The following is a 13,300-nucleotide window of genomic DNA, read 5'->3' on the forward strand; positions in this document are numbered from 1 at the left end:
ACATCGTTAGATTTATTTAAATCTTTATTTTATGTTTTTTTTTTAATAAAAAAAGAAAATTGTTGTATGTTCTCCTTAACATGTTACAACTACAAAACCTACAAGTTTAAGGGCATAAATGAGAGTAAGTTGTATTAAGGGATGTTTTTGTAAAAAAAAAAAAATTAATAATAATAATAATAATAAAAAAAAATGCAAACAGGTCAATACGAAATTAAACGAAAAACCAGGGGGCAAATATGGTAAATCGTCATATTTTCCATCAAAGACCCAACGGCTAGTCACTTAACGGTAACACTTCAACGGTCAAAATTCAAAATCTCCCCTAAATCTCTCCAAATCTCCTTCTCTCTGCCGAGTCTCTCCGCCTCCACCACCACTATAACTTTGTTTTTTACACACCAAATATATTTTCTTGATATAAAAATTCAACCTTTTTGTTTTCTTTTTTTATCTAAAACCTTTTTAAGAAGTATTCCATAATCAAGATGAATCAAGATATGTGGAACGCTCCCCCAGGGTTTAGGCAGACTAAATCGGCACCGTCGTCACCGGCAAAACCCATCGGTGGTGGAGTTTTCAGAACCCGATCAGAGTCGTTTAATTTGAATTCGACTCAATCTTTTCATGTGACTCATAAGGTTCCAGTTGGCGATTCTCCTTATGTCAGAGCCAAAAATGTTCAGGTATGATTTTAAAGATTCAATTTTTAATAATAAAGTTTTATTTTTTATTCAGGGGTTTTGTTTATTTATTAAAAAAATGACTCTTTAGAATTAAAGTTTGAATTTTATATTTTAGGGTTTTGTTCATCATTAAAAATTCCATTTATTTTTTATGTTTTTTTTGCATTAGAGTTTGAATATCTATTCTTGGGTGATTTTTTTGTCATTTTCTTAATCAATTTTGGTTGATTTGATTGGATCTGTAGTTGGTTGAGAAGGATCCGGAAAGGGCGATACCGTTGTTTTGGGCTGCTATTAATGCGGGAGATCGAGTTGACAGTGCTTTAAAAGACATGGCTATTGTTATGAAGCAACAAAATCGGGCTGAAGAAGCAATCGAAGCGATTAAGTCATTGCGTAGAAGATGCTCTGATCAGTCTCAAGAGTCTCTTGATAACATCCTTTTGGATCTCTACAAGGTTAAATATAAGAATAAAAAAATAATAAGTTTTTTTCATCCTATTCCTGTTATACAAAGTTTGTGGTTTTAATTAGTAATTGAATTTAATTTGATTGATGTGTAATTTGCAGAGATGTGGAAGATTGGACGATCAAATCGGGCTGTTGAAACACAAATTGTTCTTGATCCAACAAGGCATGGCTTTTAATGGGAAGAGAACAAAAACCGCACGATCTCAAGGGAAAAAATTCCAAGTTTCGGTTGAACAGGAGGCTACTCGCCTACTGGTAACAACACTAATTTAATTTAACTTTACCAAAAAATCAATTTTCGTATTTCAAATCGAATGTGTAACTAAAAAAGTTTGTGGTTTTTATATAGGGTAATTTGGGTTGGGCCCTTATGCAGCAAAACAACTATATTGAAGCAGAAGATGCATACAGAAGGGCTTTAGAGATAGCACCAGACAACAACAAGATGTGCAATTTGGGTATTTGTTTAATGAAACAAGGGAGACTTGGTGAAGCTAAAGACACATTAAGACTGGTCAAACCAGCCGTGGCTGATGGGCCCCGAGGGGTTGACTCGCATCTAAAGGCGTACGAACGAGCGCAACAAATGTTACTAGATCTTGGATCCGAGATGATGATTAGTAGCGGTGATAGGGTTGAACAAAGAAAACTGTTTGATGCTTTTTTGGGTTCTTCTGCAATTTGGCAGCCACAACCTTGTAAAGAACATTCATGTTTTCCGCCTTCAAACCCGATAAAAAACCAAGCTCGAGATGGTTTTTCAGATGAGAATGCGAATTCGAACATGGTTGCAAAGAATCAGATGGTAATGGGATCAGGATCTGTTCCGAATTGGCTGAATATCGATGCTAAGCCTTTTTATGTGGCGAATGTGGGCCAGGTTGGAAGTGAAAATTTGACCGAAGGACTTAAGAGAACGAGGTCCGTAAATGGGGCTAATGTAGTTATTGAAGGTGGACATAAGGCAAGAAGGAAGTCAGGTTCACCTGAAAAAGATGGTGATTGGAATGAGTTTTTGCCCGATAGTAAGGAGTTTGAAAATGCTATTATAGCTGCGGTTTTGGGTTCGAGCGCGGGACCCGAAAACCTGAAGTTGACTGATAAAATTGAGATTGGAAAAATTGGTGAGAAAAAGATTGAAAAAAGGCTCAAAGTTTTTCAGGATATCACATCATCATCTGTTAGCCCAAGAGCTTAAGGAATTCAACATACATTATTGAGTCTTGGGTTCTTTTTAGTTTAAGATGGTTTAAGTTAATTTTATCAGATAGAATGGAGATATACTTGTTCTCCCCAAGCTTTAATAAATTATTAATAATATTACTTCAAGAAAAAAAGAAGCGCTTTAATACATCATAAGGCAATAGCTTAAATAAGCATTTCTAGTAGCATTTTCAATGTATCAAACATTTTATTTATAAATGAAAATGACAATTATATTATGTAGAGCAATTTATGTTTATATTTATTATGTTTAAGTTTATTTATTTATATAGATGAAACTAGTTCATTGACCCGTGAATTCACGGGTTGGTGAAGAAATCTACATTATAATATTAGTGTCATTGAACCGTTAATTAATATTTATTACTCCGTATTTACTTAAATTAATTGAATTTAAATATTCATAATATATATAATTTGTTATAAAATGTTTATATTTTTAATGTCATGCAGTAGTAAAAATACATTCAAAGATATTGAGAATTTTTTTTGAATAACTATATAAATAAATTGTGTTGTCTTAAGATGTTGAGCATTGTGAAAGCCTGTCAAATATATATTTCTAATGTATTTCCATTATTCATTCATTATATAAACATAAATTAAATTAAAAATTATGACATCATTAAATTGAAATGTTATACAACCCTTATAGCATATGTTACAACTTATAGAAGCATAAGCGACCTCACCAAAAAACTCTCATTTATTAGATAAAATAGATCGGGTAATTATAAATATTGAGTGTGTTTTTACGGGAGTTTTTTATTCCAAAAGTGTAGTTTATTAGAGTCAAATTAAATTAAATTTTGTTTAGATTTTACAAAAAAAAAAATTCAAAGTAAATACCGAACAGAGTACAAATTTAATAAATGGCAAATAATATCGATCAATCAATTGAAAGATGAATTGATATTGAAAATTTTGAAAGATGAAAGTAAAAAAATGTAGTAAAATTTTTATTTTTTTAAGTCATTTACTATGGTACTTGTTTGAAAATGGTGGTGATGGATAGGCCAATTAAATTGGAGTTTATTGTCTAAATTTTACTCCGTATTAACTACTTAATTAACTACTTAAAAAACCAATAACAATAAATAAATTTGAATATTTAAAAAGATAACATTATTTTTCATGAAAACATATGACATCATCAAAGATAACCTTACAACTCTTAAAAGCATACAACACAACTCTTAAAAGCACATGATGACCTAAGCTTAAACTCCCATTTATTAAATAGAATAGATAGATGTATAAATTCTACTAGAATTTCCTGTTGCATTCATAAAAGTAACTGAGGACGACTACAGTAGCAGCAACAGCAACTCCGACCACACTTTGTGCCAATAACGCAACGTTCTTTGATTTGAGAGAAGATGATGGTGGTGGAGTGAAACCGAGCTCCGAAAGCTTCTTGTGTGACTCAGCATAGTCTTTGAAGAAATCTTCCTCATCCTGCACATAAATAAAAACCTCAAATATAATAAGAGCAGAATTGAATTGAATGATTTGAATAAAAAGATTTTTCAAAACAGAATTATTACCTTTGCATATAGTTCAACGTATTTACGAAACTTGGGGTCATCCACTAATGCTTTATCAGTAGGAAGTTTCAATAGTCCTTCACTATCTCCCTTTAGAAGCTCCCTAATTCATTCATTAACATAAAATGACAGTTTAATTAAGGATTTTTTGAAAACGATGGCCTTAAGGTAGTCGTTAAAACACACTTAATAATGTGGTATATCTGAATAACCGTCACCCTAAAAATAATACTTAACCACTATGTACAACACTTTCTAGTATGCGAATGGCAGCATCAAGGGCTGTCGTTAGAAAAATTATTTATTTAACTGGAGAATAAACAGTTTGCTTAATTATGAAAAAAAAATATCTTACACAAAATATGAGTTGTCAAACTTCAAAGGATCTTTGGTCCAAGGTTTTTCATCAAATCCTGATCTCTCAGGATGTGCCTTCCCCTGTAGTCAATATCAGATAATTTCAATTGTTTTTAAGCATCATAAAATAAATAAAGAAAAAGGCTTATGTCATTTGTAGGAAACGTTTCAGAATGAAGACGTATTAGAAAACTCACCAAAGTGTGACCACCAGAAAGTGCCACTATATCCTTGTCAGCTAGGCCCATTCGATAGAAGACATCACGAAGGTGGGATGGACCTGCACAAAAAAGTAAGATTCACAATGTAGCGCACGTGTGTTGATCCAAATACCATGAAAAATTGTACGGACAATCTTTTTCTGGCACCTAAAAGAGGTTGCCATGATACAAGAGAGTGTTTGCATTTAAGTTGTAAGAATCTCAAACTAATTGAAGATGTTAGGAGACTTCACAACAGGTTTTAGGTATGATCCATAAGAACAATTAAGTGTGATCATTGGTATTTGTTAACAAAACTTTGAACAAATCACTTAACCATTCCTCCGCTATTTCAGCTTCAAAGTTCCAACAGAACTTCGAGTTGACGCGTCACCACTCCCGGTGCTCTTAGTATGTGGCATAGTATGACAACTGGAAGGGTTTACGGTGAAATTGAACCAATTAAATAAACTTTAACAAGGACTAACCTTGCTTAGCATCAGGCAGACGTCCTTCATTAGGAGATTCATTCGAATCCTATTTGAGAAAATAAAAAATATATATGAGTACACAGACGAAAAGAAAAGTCGTGAGAAATTGCTTAATACTAGTGTTATTATTTCACACCTTCCTTCCAGGTACAAAGTCAATAGTGGGGCCACCAGTCACCTCAACTGCAACAACTCCAGCCAGCTGAAAAAAGTAACAAACCGATCGAGTCCATAAGCATGCATGTAAGAAGGCATATTATTGAAAAGATCCACCAATATGTTTGAAAAAATCAGTTAGTACTAATAAGTACTTAAACCATTACCTGATATAGATCAGCATATGTAACTTTTGGATGCTTGATCTTAACTTCTTCTGTTATAAACGAACAAAGGTTTCCTTAGGAACACTTTAAGAAGGCATTGAACTAGAATGTGTTTATGTATATTAACAATAAAATGGATACAGTGAACAAATATGCATAATTTTTTTATAACATAAATAGACGAGTGGCCACTGTAACTGCAAGGATATGCCTATTAAATTAAATTTATTTACATTTTTCAGAATGCATAAACGAAATACAAAAACAAGTTGAAGATATAAAACGCAGTGGAATGATAACTGACCACATAGATCAACTGCAATTTTCAAACCATTGTTTGCTGCGTGTTTGTATTCCTCCTCATTCCTAATTGATCCATTTGGGCCTCCTGTCTTTGTTCTAGCATCATATGTGCCTGCGTCGTGCCATCTAAGGCGCGTAACAAATCAATTCATTATAAACATATACGAGTATATTCCAATCTATATATTTGTTCTTAATAATAATAATAATACATGTATTAGCTTAGTTACCTCAAGCAAGCCATGTATAATCAATGTCCTGTTTATTTATATCTTTAAGGCTCTCACTGTTTGTGGTTTCTCAATTATAAAATGGTCTTATTTCCTTTTATTTCTCTGTTTTTCTTCCCCTTATTTATTATCTGAGAACTATATACCCGAAAACTCTCATATACTAGATTAGATGCACAGACAATAAACTTAAACTAATTCAAAATAAAAGTTGTGTTTGAGGAAAGAAAATAACATGATGCTAGTCAATACGTATGATATATCACGATATGATTAACAATCTTTTTATAGATTAAGCAATCAATAATAGGTCACAAATATTACTTAAACACCTCAACATCAAACATAGCGTAAATAGTAACAAATAACTAAACACATGATCATACAAATTCAATTGAATAGAAGCAAAGATATATATAAGCAATATAATTAATTAGACTTACGCTAAGCGAAGCATGATTGGAGCACACTTTTTGTTAGAGATGAGGGCACGCAGATCTCTACGAGCCTTTTCTATCTCCTTCAAATACTCTACACCCGCCATTTTCTGATTTATAAAATTCTGTAATTTAAACGAGATCAAGCAGATTAAATTAATACGTAAAGAATAAAAAGTAACCTTCAATTATCATCATCATATCATATAATCATAATGTATAACAAGCTAGTTGATCGCTGCAGTGATACAAATACAAAAACTGTACTTGATCTTAATGATTTTTTCAACTTACTCGTTTATAAAACGTATAGTACAACCTGATCCGAACTAGAATAAACTTGGTTGTTGCTCCTGATGAATATGTAGGTTAATAGGTATATAAATTTAATATTTATATATGTGTAGAGAGAGGGAATGAAGAAATGAATATATGAGAGAATTGAAGACAAGTAAAGGATTGAGTTTGAGAAGAGGTACGTGAAGAATATAAATATAGAAATAGAAATATAAATATAAATAGATATAAATTTATATGGAGGCAAATGAGATAGATGGTGGACGAAAATAACCCGACTCTTCCAAATTCTAGTTACCGGATGCATGATGTTACTTTCATATCCAGAATGTTGTACATATTTCTATACACTATTTATATTATAACTCTCTAAGTATAAATTATAAGTTCTTTTTTTTACAAAGGCAGTATAATTAATTTAATTATCTAACAAGAAAGTATACAAAGGTGTTTAAAATTGGTTTCTAGAAAAGTTTACTCATTTAATTGTGATAAAAATATGTCATTGGAACTATGAATATAGGTAAGAGGGCAATGACCTCCCCACATTTTTACGGTAGTAGTGTAAATATGTTACTAGTTGGGGTTAATTTCATTAGATTTTTTATATGTGGTCATCCTATAATTTTTTAGGCGGAAGGTAGTTACATGCTAAGAGGGCCATGGCCCTCCTAATTTTTTAACTACTAGTGTATAATTTAGGATAATTTAGAATGAGTTTAAGATTTTTCTCTTATGGTTCTCCTAAAATTTGATGATATTATCTCTGGCCCTTCCAATCTAGGTGTCGACGTTCCGCCACTTCTATAATTTGACCTAGAGTATAAAAACAGAGTATATAAAGTTTGTAATTGTGTTTGATTTGTTTTTTTATTATTTTATTTTTCTTTTCATTATTAGCACGCATATGATTTCTTTCTTTTTTAGCATTTTAATTCTTCTTTCATTCTAATTATATTATTACTCATATATTATAATTATATTCTTAAGAAAACTATTATAGTTTTCATTTTTTTGTACAGTTAATTATCATTCTTTAAAAAAAACATTTTAAATCTCCATTTGAATTTACTTATTATTTTTTAATTTATATTTTGAAGTTTGATGTGTTATATTGTTCATAACTTCACGCATAACCTCATAATACATTTCAGATTTATTTAACTATTGGACTATAATTTAGCATTCTATACATTTATTTTCACCTCTTAATAAATCGTGATATATACTTGCTTTAAGATTTATTTTAACTATTTGCGTCTAGAACTACATATATACATGCAAAACGGCTTATACTTCAAACTATCTTGGCCCTCCCAGTATAGAAGTTTAAGTTTCGCCACTATTAGCAACTGTAGTTTGCTCAAAATTACGTGGATGCCACTAAACTTGTTTTTCGACGTGATTGGTCACTCCACTTTACAAACATGACGCGATTGGTTACTGAGTCTAACCATCCGTCAAACAAGTCCGTTTAATATAATCATGTGCCATCCATGTGAGGGTACTTTTGCCTTTTTAACTTGATCTTTTTGTAATCTACCCGGCTACGCCTTCTCTTCTCTTTTCCCTTTTCTTTGTTCATATTCATCTTCTTCCCTAATTTACAATCCCTAATCAATTTCAAAATTCTCCATCCCTAATTTACAAACCCTAATCAAATTCAAAAAAATCTTCTATCTTAATTCATCTTCATACCAAATTTACAAAACCCAATCAAATTAAAGCTTCATAAATAATCAAGGAACTAAAACAAGAAAGTTATTAAAAAAAAAAAAAACAAAAAAAAAACTTGGTTTTTAGCCAACTTTGTTTCGATAAATGGTCGCTGCTACTTGAACATCCATTGCCGTCACCATTCGAACTCAGTTGGCGAAATCGAAACAGAAAGTGTTGCACTTATGGTAACTGTAACTATAGAACGAACGACTACAACTTTCGGTAACATCATTCAAATCTGTTTGCTTCATAGAATCCTTTGCGGAATTAGAACGATGAACGATGTTTAAGAGGTTATTACCTTCGCTTGTAGATTCTTGAAGGATTTCAGGCTCAGCTTTTGGGTTTTGAAGCTTTCTTTTGTGGTCATTGTTTTTTATGAGAAAATTGGGCCGTTGGTCTCTGTGATTTACATGAAATGGAATGTTTGGTCCCTGAATTTCATTTTCGAGGTGATTGATCCTTGTGGTTTACAAAATGGAAGTGAGTGGTCCCAGCCTGTTAGTAACATCCGTTAAAAAGTCTGTTAAAATCATGTCATGTGCGATGCATGTGAGGGATATTTCTGTCTTTTCGTCCATCTTCTTTATCACTTCATATATTTTAATCACTCAAATACTTTCCCCCATTAAGAACTCTAATTACACACAGACAACTATCGGGAGACCCTATACCCAGGTTCAAAAACAAACAAAATCATGATACAACCATTTATTTTAATTTAAGCTCCTGGTATTCTATTCATTCCATTTTCATTTTGCACACATCGGTTTCACATCTAAATTTTCGTCACTATCTAACCTTTCTTTTCAATCTACCCCATACCCACTTCCCAAATCCTAAATCTGTATCAAAAAAAAAATTAAAAAAAAAATAAAAATAAAAAATAATCAATTCCATAACTCTTCGATCTATGGGTTTTATCATCAACAAACCTTAGAAAACCACTTATATGAAGTATGAACCGTCGTTTCAACACCGGAGCTTAACATACAGGAATTCGTAGCTGAGACGCCGGCAGAATAAACTCGCCATAAGTCAGAGATATATCTGAAGCTTGCTCAACAGAGGACACTGGACTGAAAATCCGACGGTGGCGACGACGAAAGACTTAACATACTTTGTTTTAATTTAATTTTGATGTATCGAGATTTGGGTTGACTTATTCAGAAATTTTGATTCAAAGCTTGTTGAAAAAGATTTGGGATTCTTGAAATAAGATTAAAAAACTGAATGGATGGGTTCTGAATTTATAATTTTAAATTGTATATATAGTAATCTGGGATGCATCGGGTGTTTGTTTATAATTTAAAAGAAGAATATTTTGGTTATTTGTAACCCGAGATGCATTGGGTTATAAATATAGTAGATCTGAACGATATGTATATTGGTTACATGAGAAGATTTTTTAAAAACAATTATCGTTGAGATAGAATTTTTATTTTAGTTTGAGAAGACGAACCATTTCGACGGTGGTGATGACAGAATTTTCGTCAATGAAAGATGAGTATGAATTTTACGAGTTAAATGTCGGGTTGAAGGTATGTACGTGGTATTAATTTTATGTTTTGGGTATCCTATTTTGGGTTTGAACAAAAATATATATTGTAATATGTATAAATCACGCCAGTTTATTTCTAGAAGGTTGGGGAAAGATGAACTGGTAAAGAAAATGGACAAGAAGACAGAAATACCCCTCACATGTGTTGCACATGACATGACTTATAGGATTTTTTAACGGCTGTTACTAACAGGGACCACCCATCACCATTTTGTAAACCACGAGGATCAACCACCTCGAAAATAAAGTTCAGGGACCAATCACCCCATTTCATGTAAACAACAGGGACCATGTAACATCCCGCCTTTTTCCGTTTAAATTTCCGTTTATTTATTTTAAGTCCGTTATATGATTATAACACCTCCCGTTGATACGCGTTTTAAATTATCTCGTTTAGGTAATTCACGCACCCGCAACCGAACTCGAGGGACTAGTTTCGCCAAGGGAGCAAAGATGTGACTAGCTTTTGACTAGTCAACACCCACCCCCCCCCCATTCTTTTCCATTTTCATTTTCATTTTCTTTTCATACTTCCACATTTTCTTTCAATTCTCCATTTCAAAGATTCATCATCTAAATCAAATCTAGCAAGCTTCAATCCAAACAAATTACATATTTAGAATCCTTGCAACTTCCTCTTCGATTCCATACCGATAACATCTCATTTGGGTAACTTTCTAAAATCACTAGATTTTGTGTTCTTGATGTTTTTAACTTATAAAGTTGTTAATTAGTGTCTATGGCTCAAGTCTAACATGAATATATGATTTATATGTTCGATTTTGTTATTTGAAGTAACTAGCATGAACATGAACTTTGGTGTGTTTGATTTGGTAATTTGGTTGCTTGAATGTTGTTAAATGTTATAAGTGCATGTATTAAATGTGTTTCTAGTATCACTAGCTTCAATTTGATGTGTAGGTTGCTTTAGAAAACTCCATAAACTTGATTAGTGATTTTGGTGAATTTGGGTTAGGGTTTGATGAACTTGAAATGAGCTTTTGATGTATTGAATGCCATGAATTGTTGTTGGTAAGTGGTTAGTTAGATTGTATGCTTGATTACCTACGAAATGGCGTGTCATATGTATGCATTTAATTCCCGAATCATAAATGTGTATTTCTAAATTTGAAGCATTAATGATGTACATTGATTGATCATTTAAGTTGGAAAGTCGATTGTTGAAAATGATGTTTTCGGTTGGTGAAATGTATTTAGTTGTGTTCTTTGTCAAATTACCTTTCCAACGATATAAGATACGTGCTTTAAGTGTTTACGGTTCACAAATTACGCTTGTTTGAAGTTTGGCTCGACACTTAGAAAATTCAGCATTTCAGCACCTGGAGGACCAAAGTTACGGCCGTAACCCAAGACATTGCGGCCGTAACCCAGGCCATTGCGGCCGTAACCCAGGACATTGCGGCCGTAACATTTTGGTCTGTCCAAAATTGTCATTTTTCGTTTAATTCTAACTATGCTACGCACCTCCGATTAACATGAAACTTGTTCTAACATGCTCATATATAATTATTAGACTTAGAAAAATAGTTCGGGACCCGACCCGAACATGTTGACTTTTTCGTTGACTTTGACCCGACCCAAGTTGACTTTTAATCAAACTTAACCAAATACTTATGCAATCATTCTAACCTGCTTTTATACTTGTACCTTACATGAAACATGACAATTTGATTCACATGCTATTATGATCGAGTCTTAACGAGCCATAGGACTAATTGAACACTTTGACCGACCGTGTTTACTGATATTAATACAAACCTATTTGTTTAGGTCAAGACTAGCATTCGTTCTTGCACACATTTACTTGTTGGAGTACTTTTACATACATGCACTCAAGGTGAGATCATAGTCCCACTTTTACTCTTTTTGAACTTACATTTGGGATGAGAAAACATAAACGTTTCTTTTACTAAGTGAACACAAGTACAGGAAAACAAACATTCTACATACGAGTTTAGAACAAAATCCTCAATTCTATTATCATTAGTTACACTTGCCGGGTGTAAGCGAGAACTTATGTTGTATGGATCCATATGGGTTTGACAAACCCTCATTCAAATGGTTCGCTACCGTTTACGAATGGAATATATTTTCGAGAAACAGTGTCTGTTCTAATACTATTGTGATGGGGTTCTATGGAAGGAATGTTAAGCATTGATAATTGGGTGCTCGTGAAACAAACTTTTGGAATGTATTACTATTATATCATGTTACAAATCTTGTGGTTCACTTGTACTTACTTACTTAAACCTATGATTTCACCAACATTTTCGTTGATAGATTTCTATGTTTTTCTCAGGTCCTTGAACGTTTTGTGACACATGCTTCCGCTCATTACTTTTGATACTTGCTTGGATGTCGAGTATACATGCATACGTGGAGCGTCTTTTGACTACTTTTAAATTGTGTCGCATATGTTTCATTTGTACTTTAAACTTTGTAACGTAACTAGTTTTCGAACTACTTTGTAAACCTTGAAACATCTTTACTTTTGAAATGAATGCGACATACTTTTGGTCAAACGTCGTTTTAAAGACTTATGACCATGTAACGGGACCTAAGTAGACGGCGCCGTCAATGACGATTTTATCGGGTCGCTACAGATGGTATCAGAGCGTTGGTTGTAGGGATTTAGAGTTCATTGGTGTCGACCCCAAGTTATAGGGTACATTAGTGAGTCTAGACTACAACCGGCATATAGACTTGAAGTAGGAATTACTTGACTACTTGTGCATTTATACTCGAACGTTTCTACTCATATCTACTCTTATTTCATCTTAATCTCACGCTGTTTAATTTGATTGACACGCCACCTTGACTATATGAAATGATGTCGAATGCACATATGAATCAGGGTAATATAATTTCCGGGATTATATTACGGTGACTCATATGAACGTTCCGACATTATGACATAAAGAATTTAAGGCGAGTCAAGGAAAAATTTTTCTCTCTATCCTTATTCCATATCATGATTAGTATTATTGAAAATACTAATCACCGGTATTCTTGTGTTTTGAAGGAACAATGCCTCCTCGTCGTGTGCCACGCCATGAGACTCCCGAACAAGCTCTACAATGAATGATAGCCACGTGGATGCGGCCATGGCCGGTCACTCCTCCAACAACAACAATAACAACAACCAAAACAACAACAATCAAGGGGCCGGTAACTCAAGCGAAGGGTGCTCCTACAAAGCCTTCATGGGGTGCAAACCTCATACTTTTGATGGGACCGGGGGACCGGTTACTCTCACACGATGGTTCGAACAAACGGAGGCCGTCTTTAGCATAAGCGGTTGTCGGGACCAAGATAAGGTCAAATACTCCACTCACACTTTCGCCGGTGTCGCCCTCACATGATGGAACACCTATGTACAATCGGTGGGTACCGATGAAGTTCACGCTCTCTCTTGGGCCGACTTAAGGGAAAA

At 33.4% G+C, this 13,300-nt stretch overlaps 2 protein-coding genes across 2 annotated transcripts; one reads left to right on the forward strand and one right to left on the reverse strand.

Annotated features, from left to right (window-relative positions):
* Positions 1-483: 483 nt before the first annotated feature.
* LOC139850581 (protein POLLENLESS 3-LIKE 2-like) lies at positions 484-2,449 on the forward strand. Its single transcript, XM_071840142.1, has 4 exons — positions 484-686; positions 932-1,144; positions 1,257-1,412; positions 1,507-2,449. Exons 1-4 carry the CDS (start codon positions 489-491, stop codon positions 2,353-2,355), a joined length of 1,416 nt encoding a protein of 471 aa, XP_071696243.1. The 5' UTR covers positions 484-488; the 3' UTR covers positions 2,356-2,449.
* Positions 2,450-3,591: 1,142 nt separating this feature from the next.
* Positions 3,592-6,665, reverse strand: LOC139850582 (L-ascorbate peroxidase 3-like). Its single transcript, XM_071840143.1, has 10 exons — positions 6,564-6,665; positions 6,276-6,394; positions 5,604-5,728; positions 5,300-5,349; positions 5,113-5,178; positions 4,974-5,022; positions 4,483-4,565; positions 4,284-4,366; positions 3,929-4,031; positions 3,592-3,839 (listed from the first exon to the last, which is right to left on the reverse strand). Exons 2-10 carry the CDS (start codon positions 6,374-6,376, stop codon positions 3,648-3,650), a joined length of 852 nt encoding a protein of 283 aa, XP_071696244.1. The 5' UTR covers positions 6,377-6,394; positions 6,564-6,665; the 3' UTR covers positions 3,592-3,647.
* Between the last annotated feature and the right edge of the window lie 6,635 nt (positions 6,666-13,300).

Source organism: Rutidosis leptorrhynchoides, chromosome 5 (assembly GCF_046630445.1).
Source record: "Rutidosis leptorrhynchoides isolate AG116_Rl617_1_P2 chromosome 5, CSIRO_AGI_Rlap_v1, whole genome shotgun sequence".
Lineage (NCBI taxonomy): Eukaryota > Viridiplantae > Streptophyta > Magnoliopsida > Asterales > Asteraceae > Rutidosis > Rutidosis leptorrhynchoides.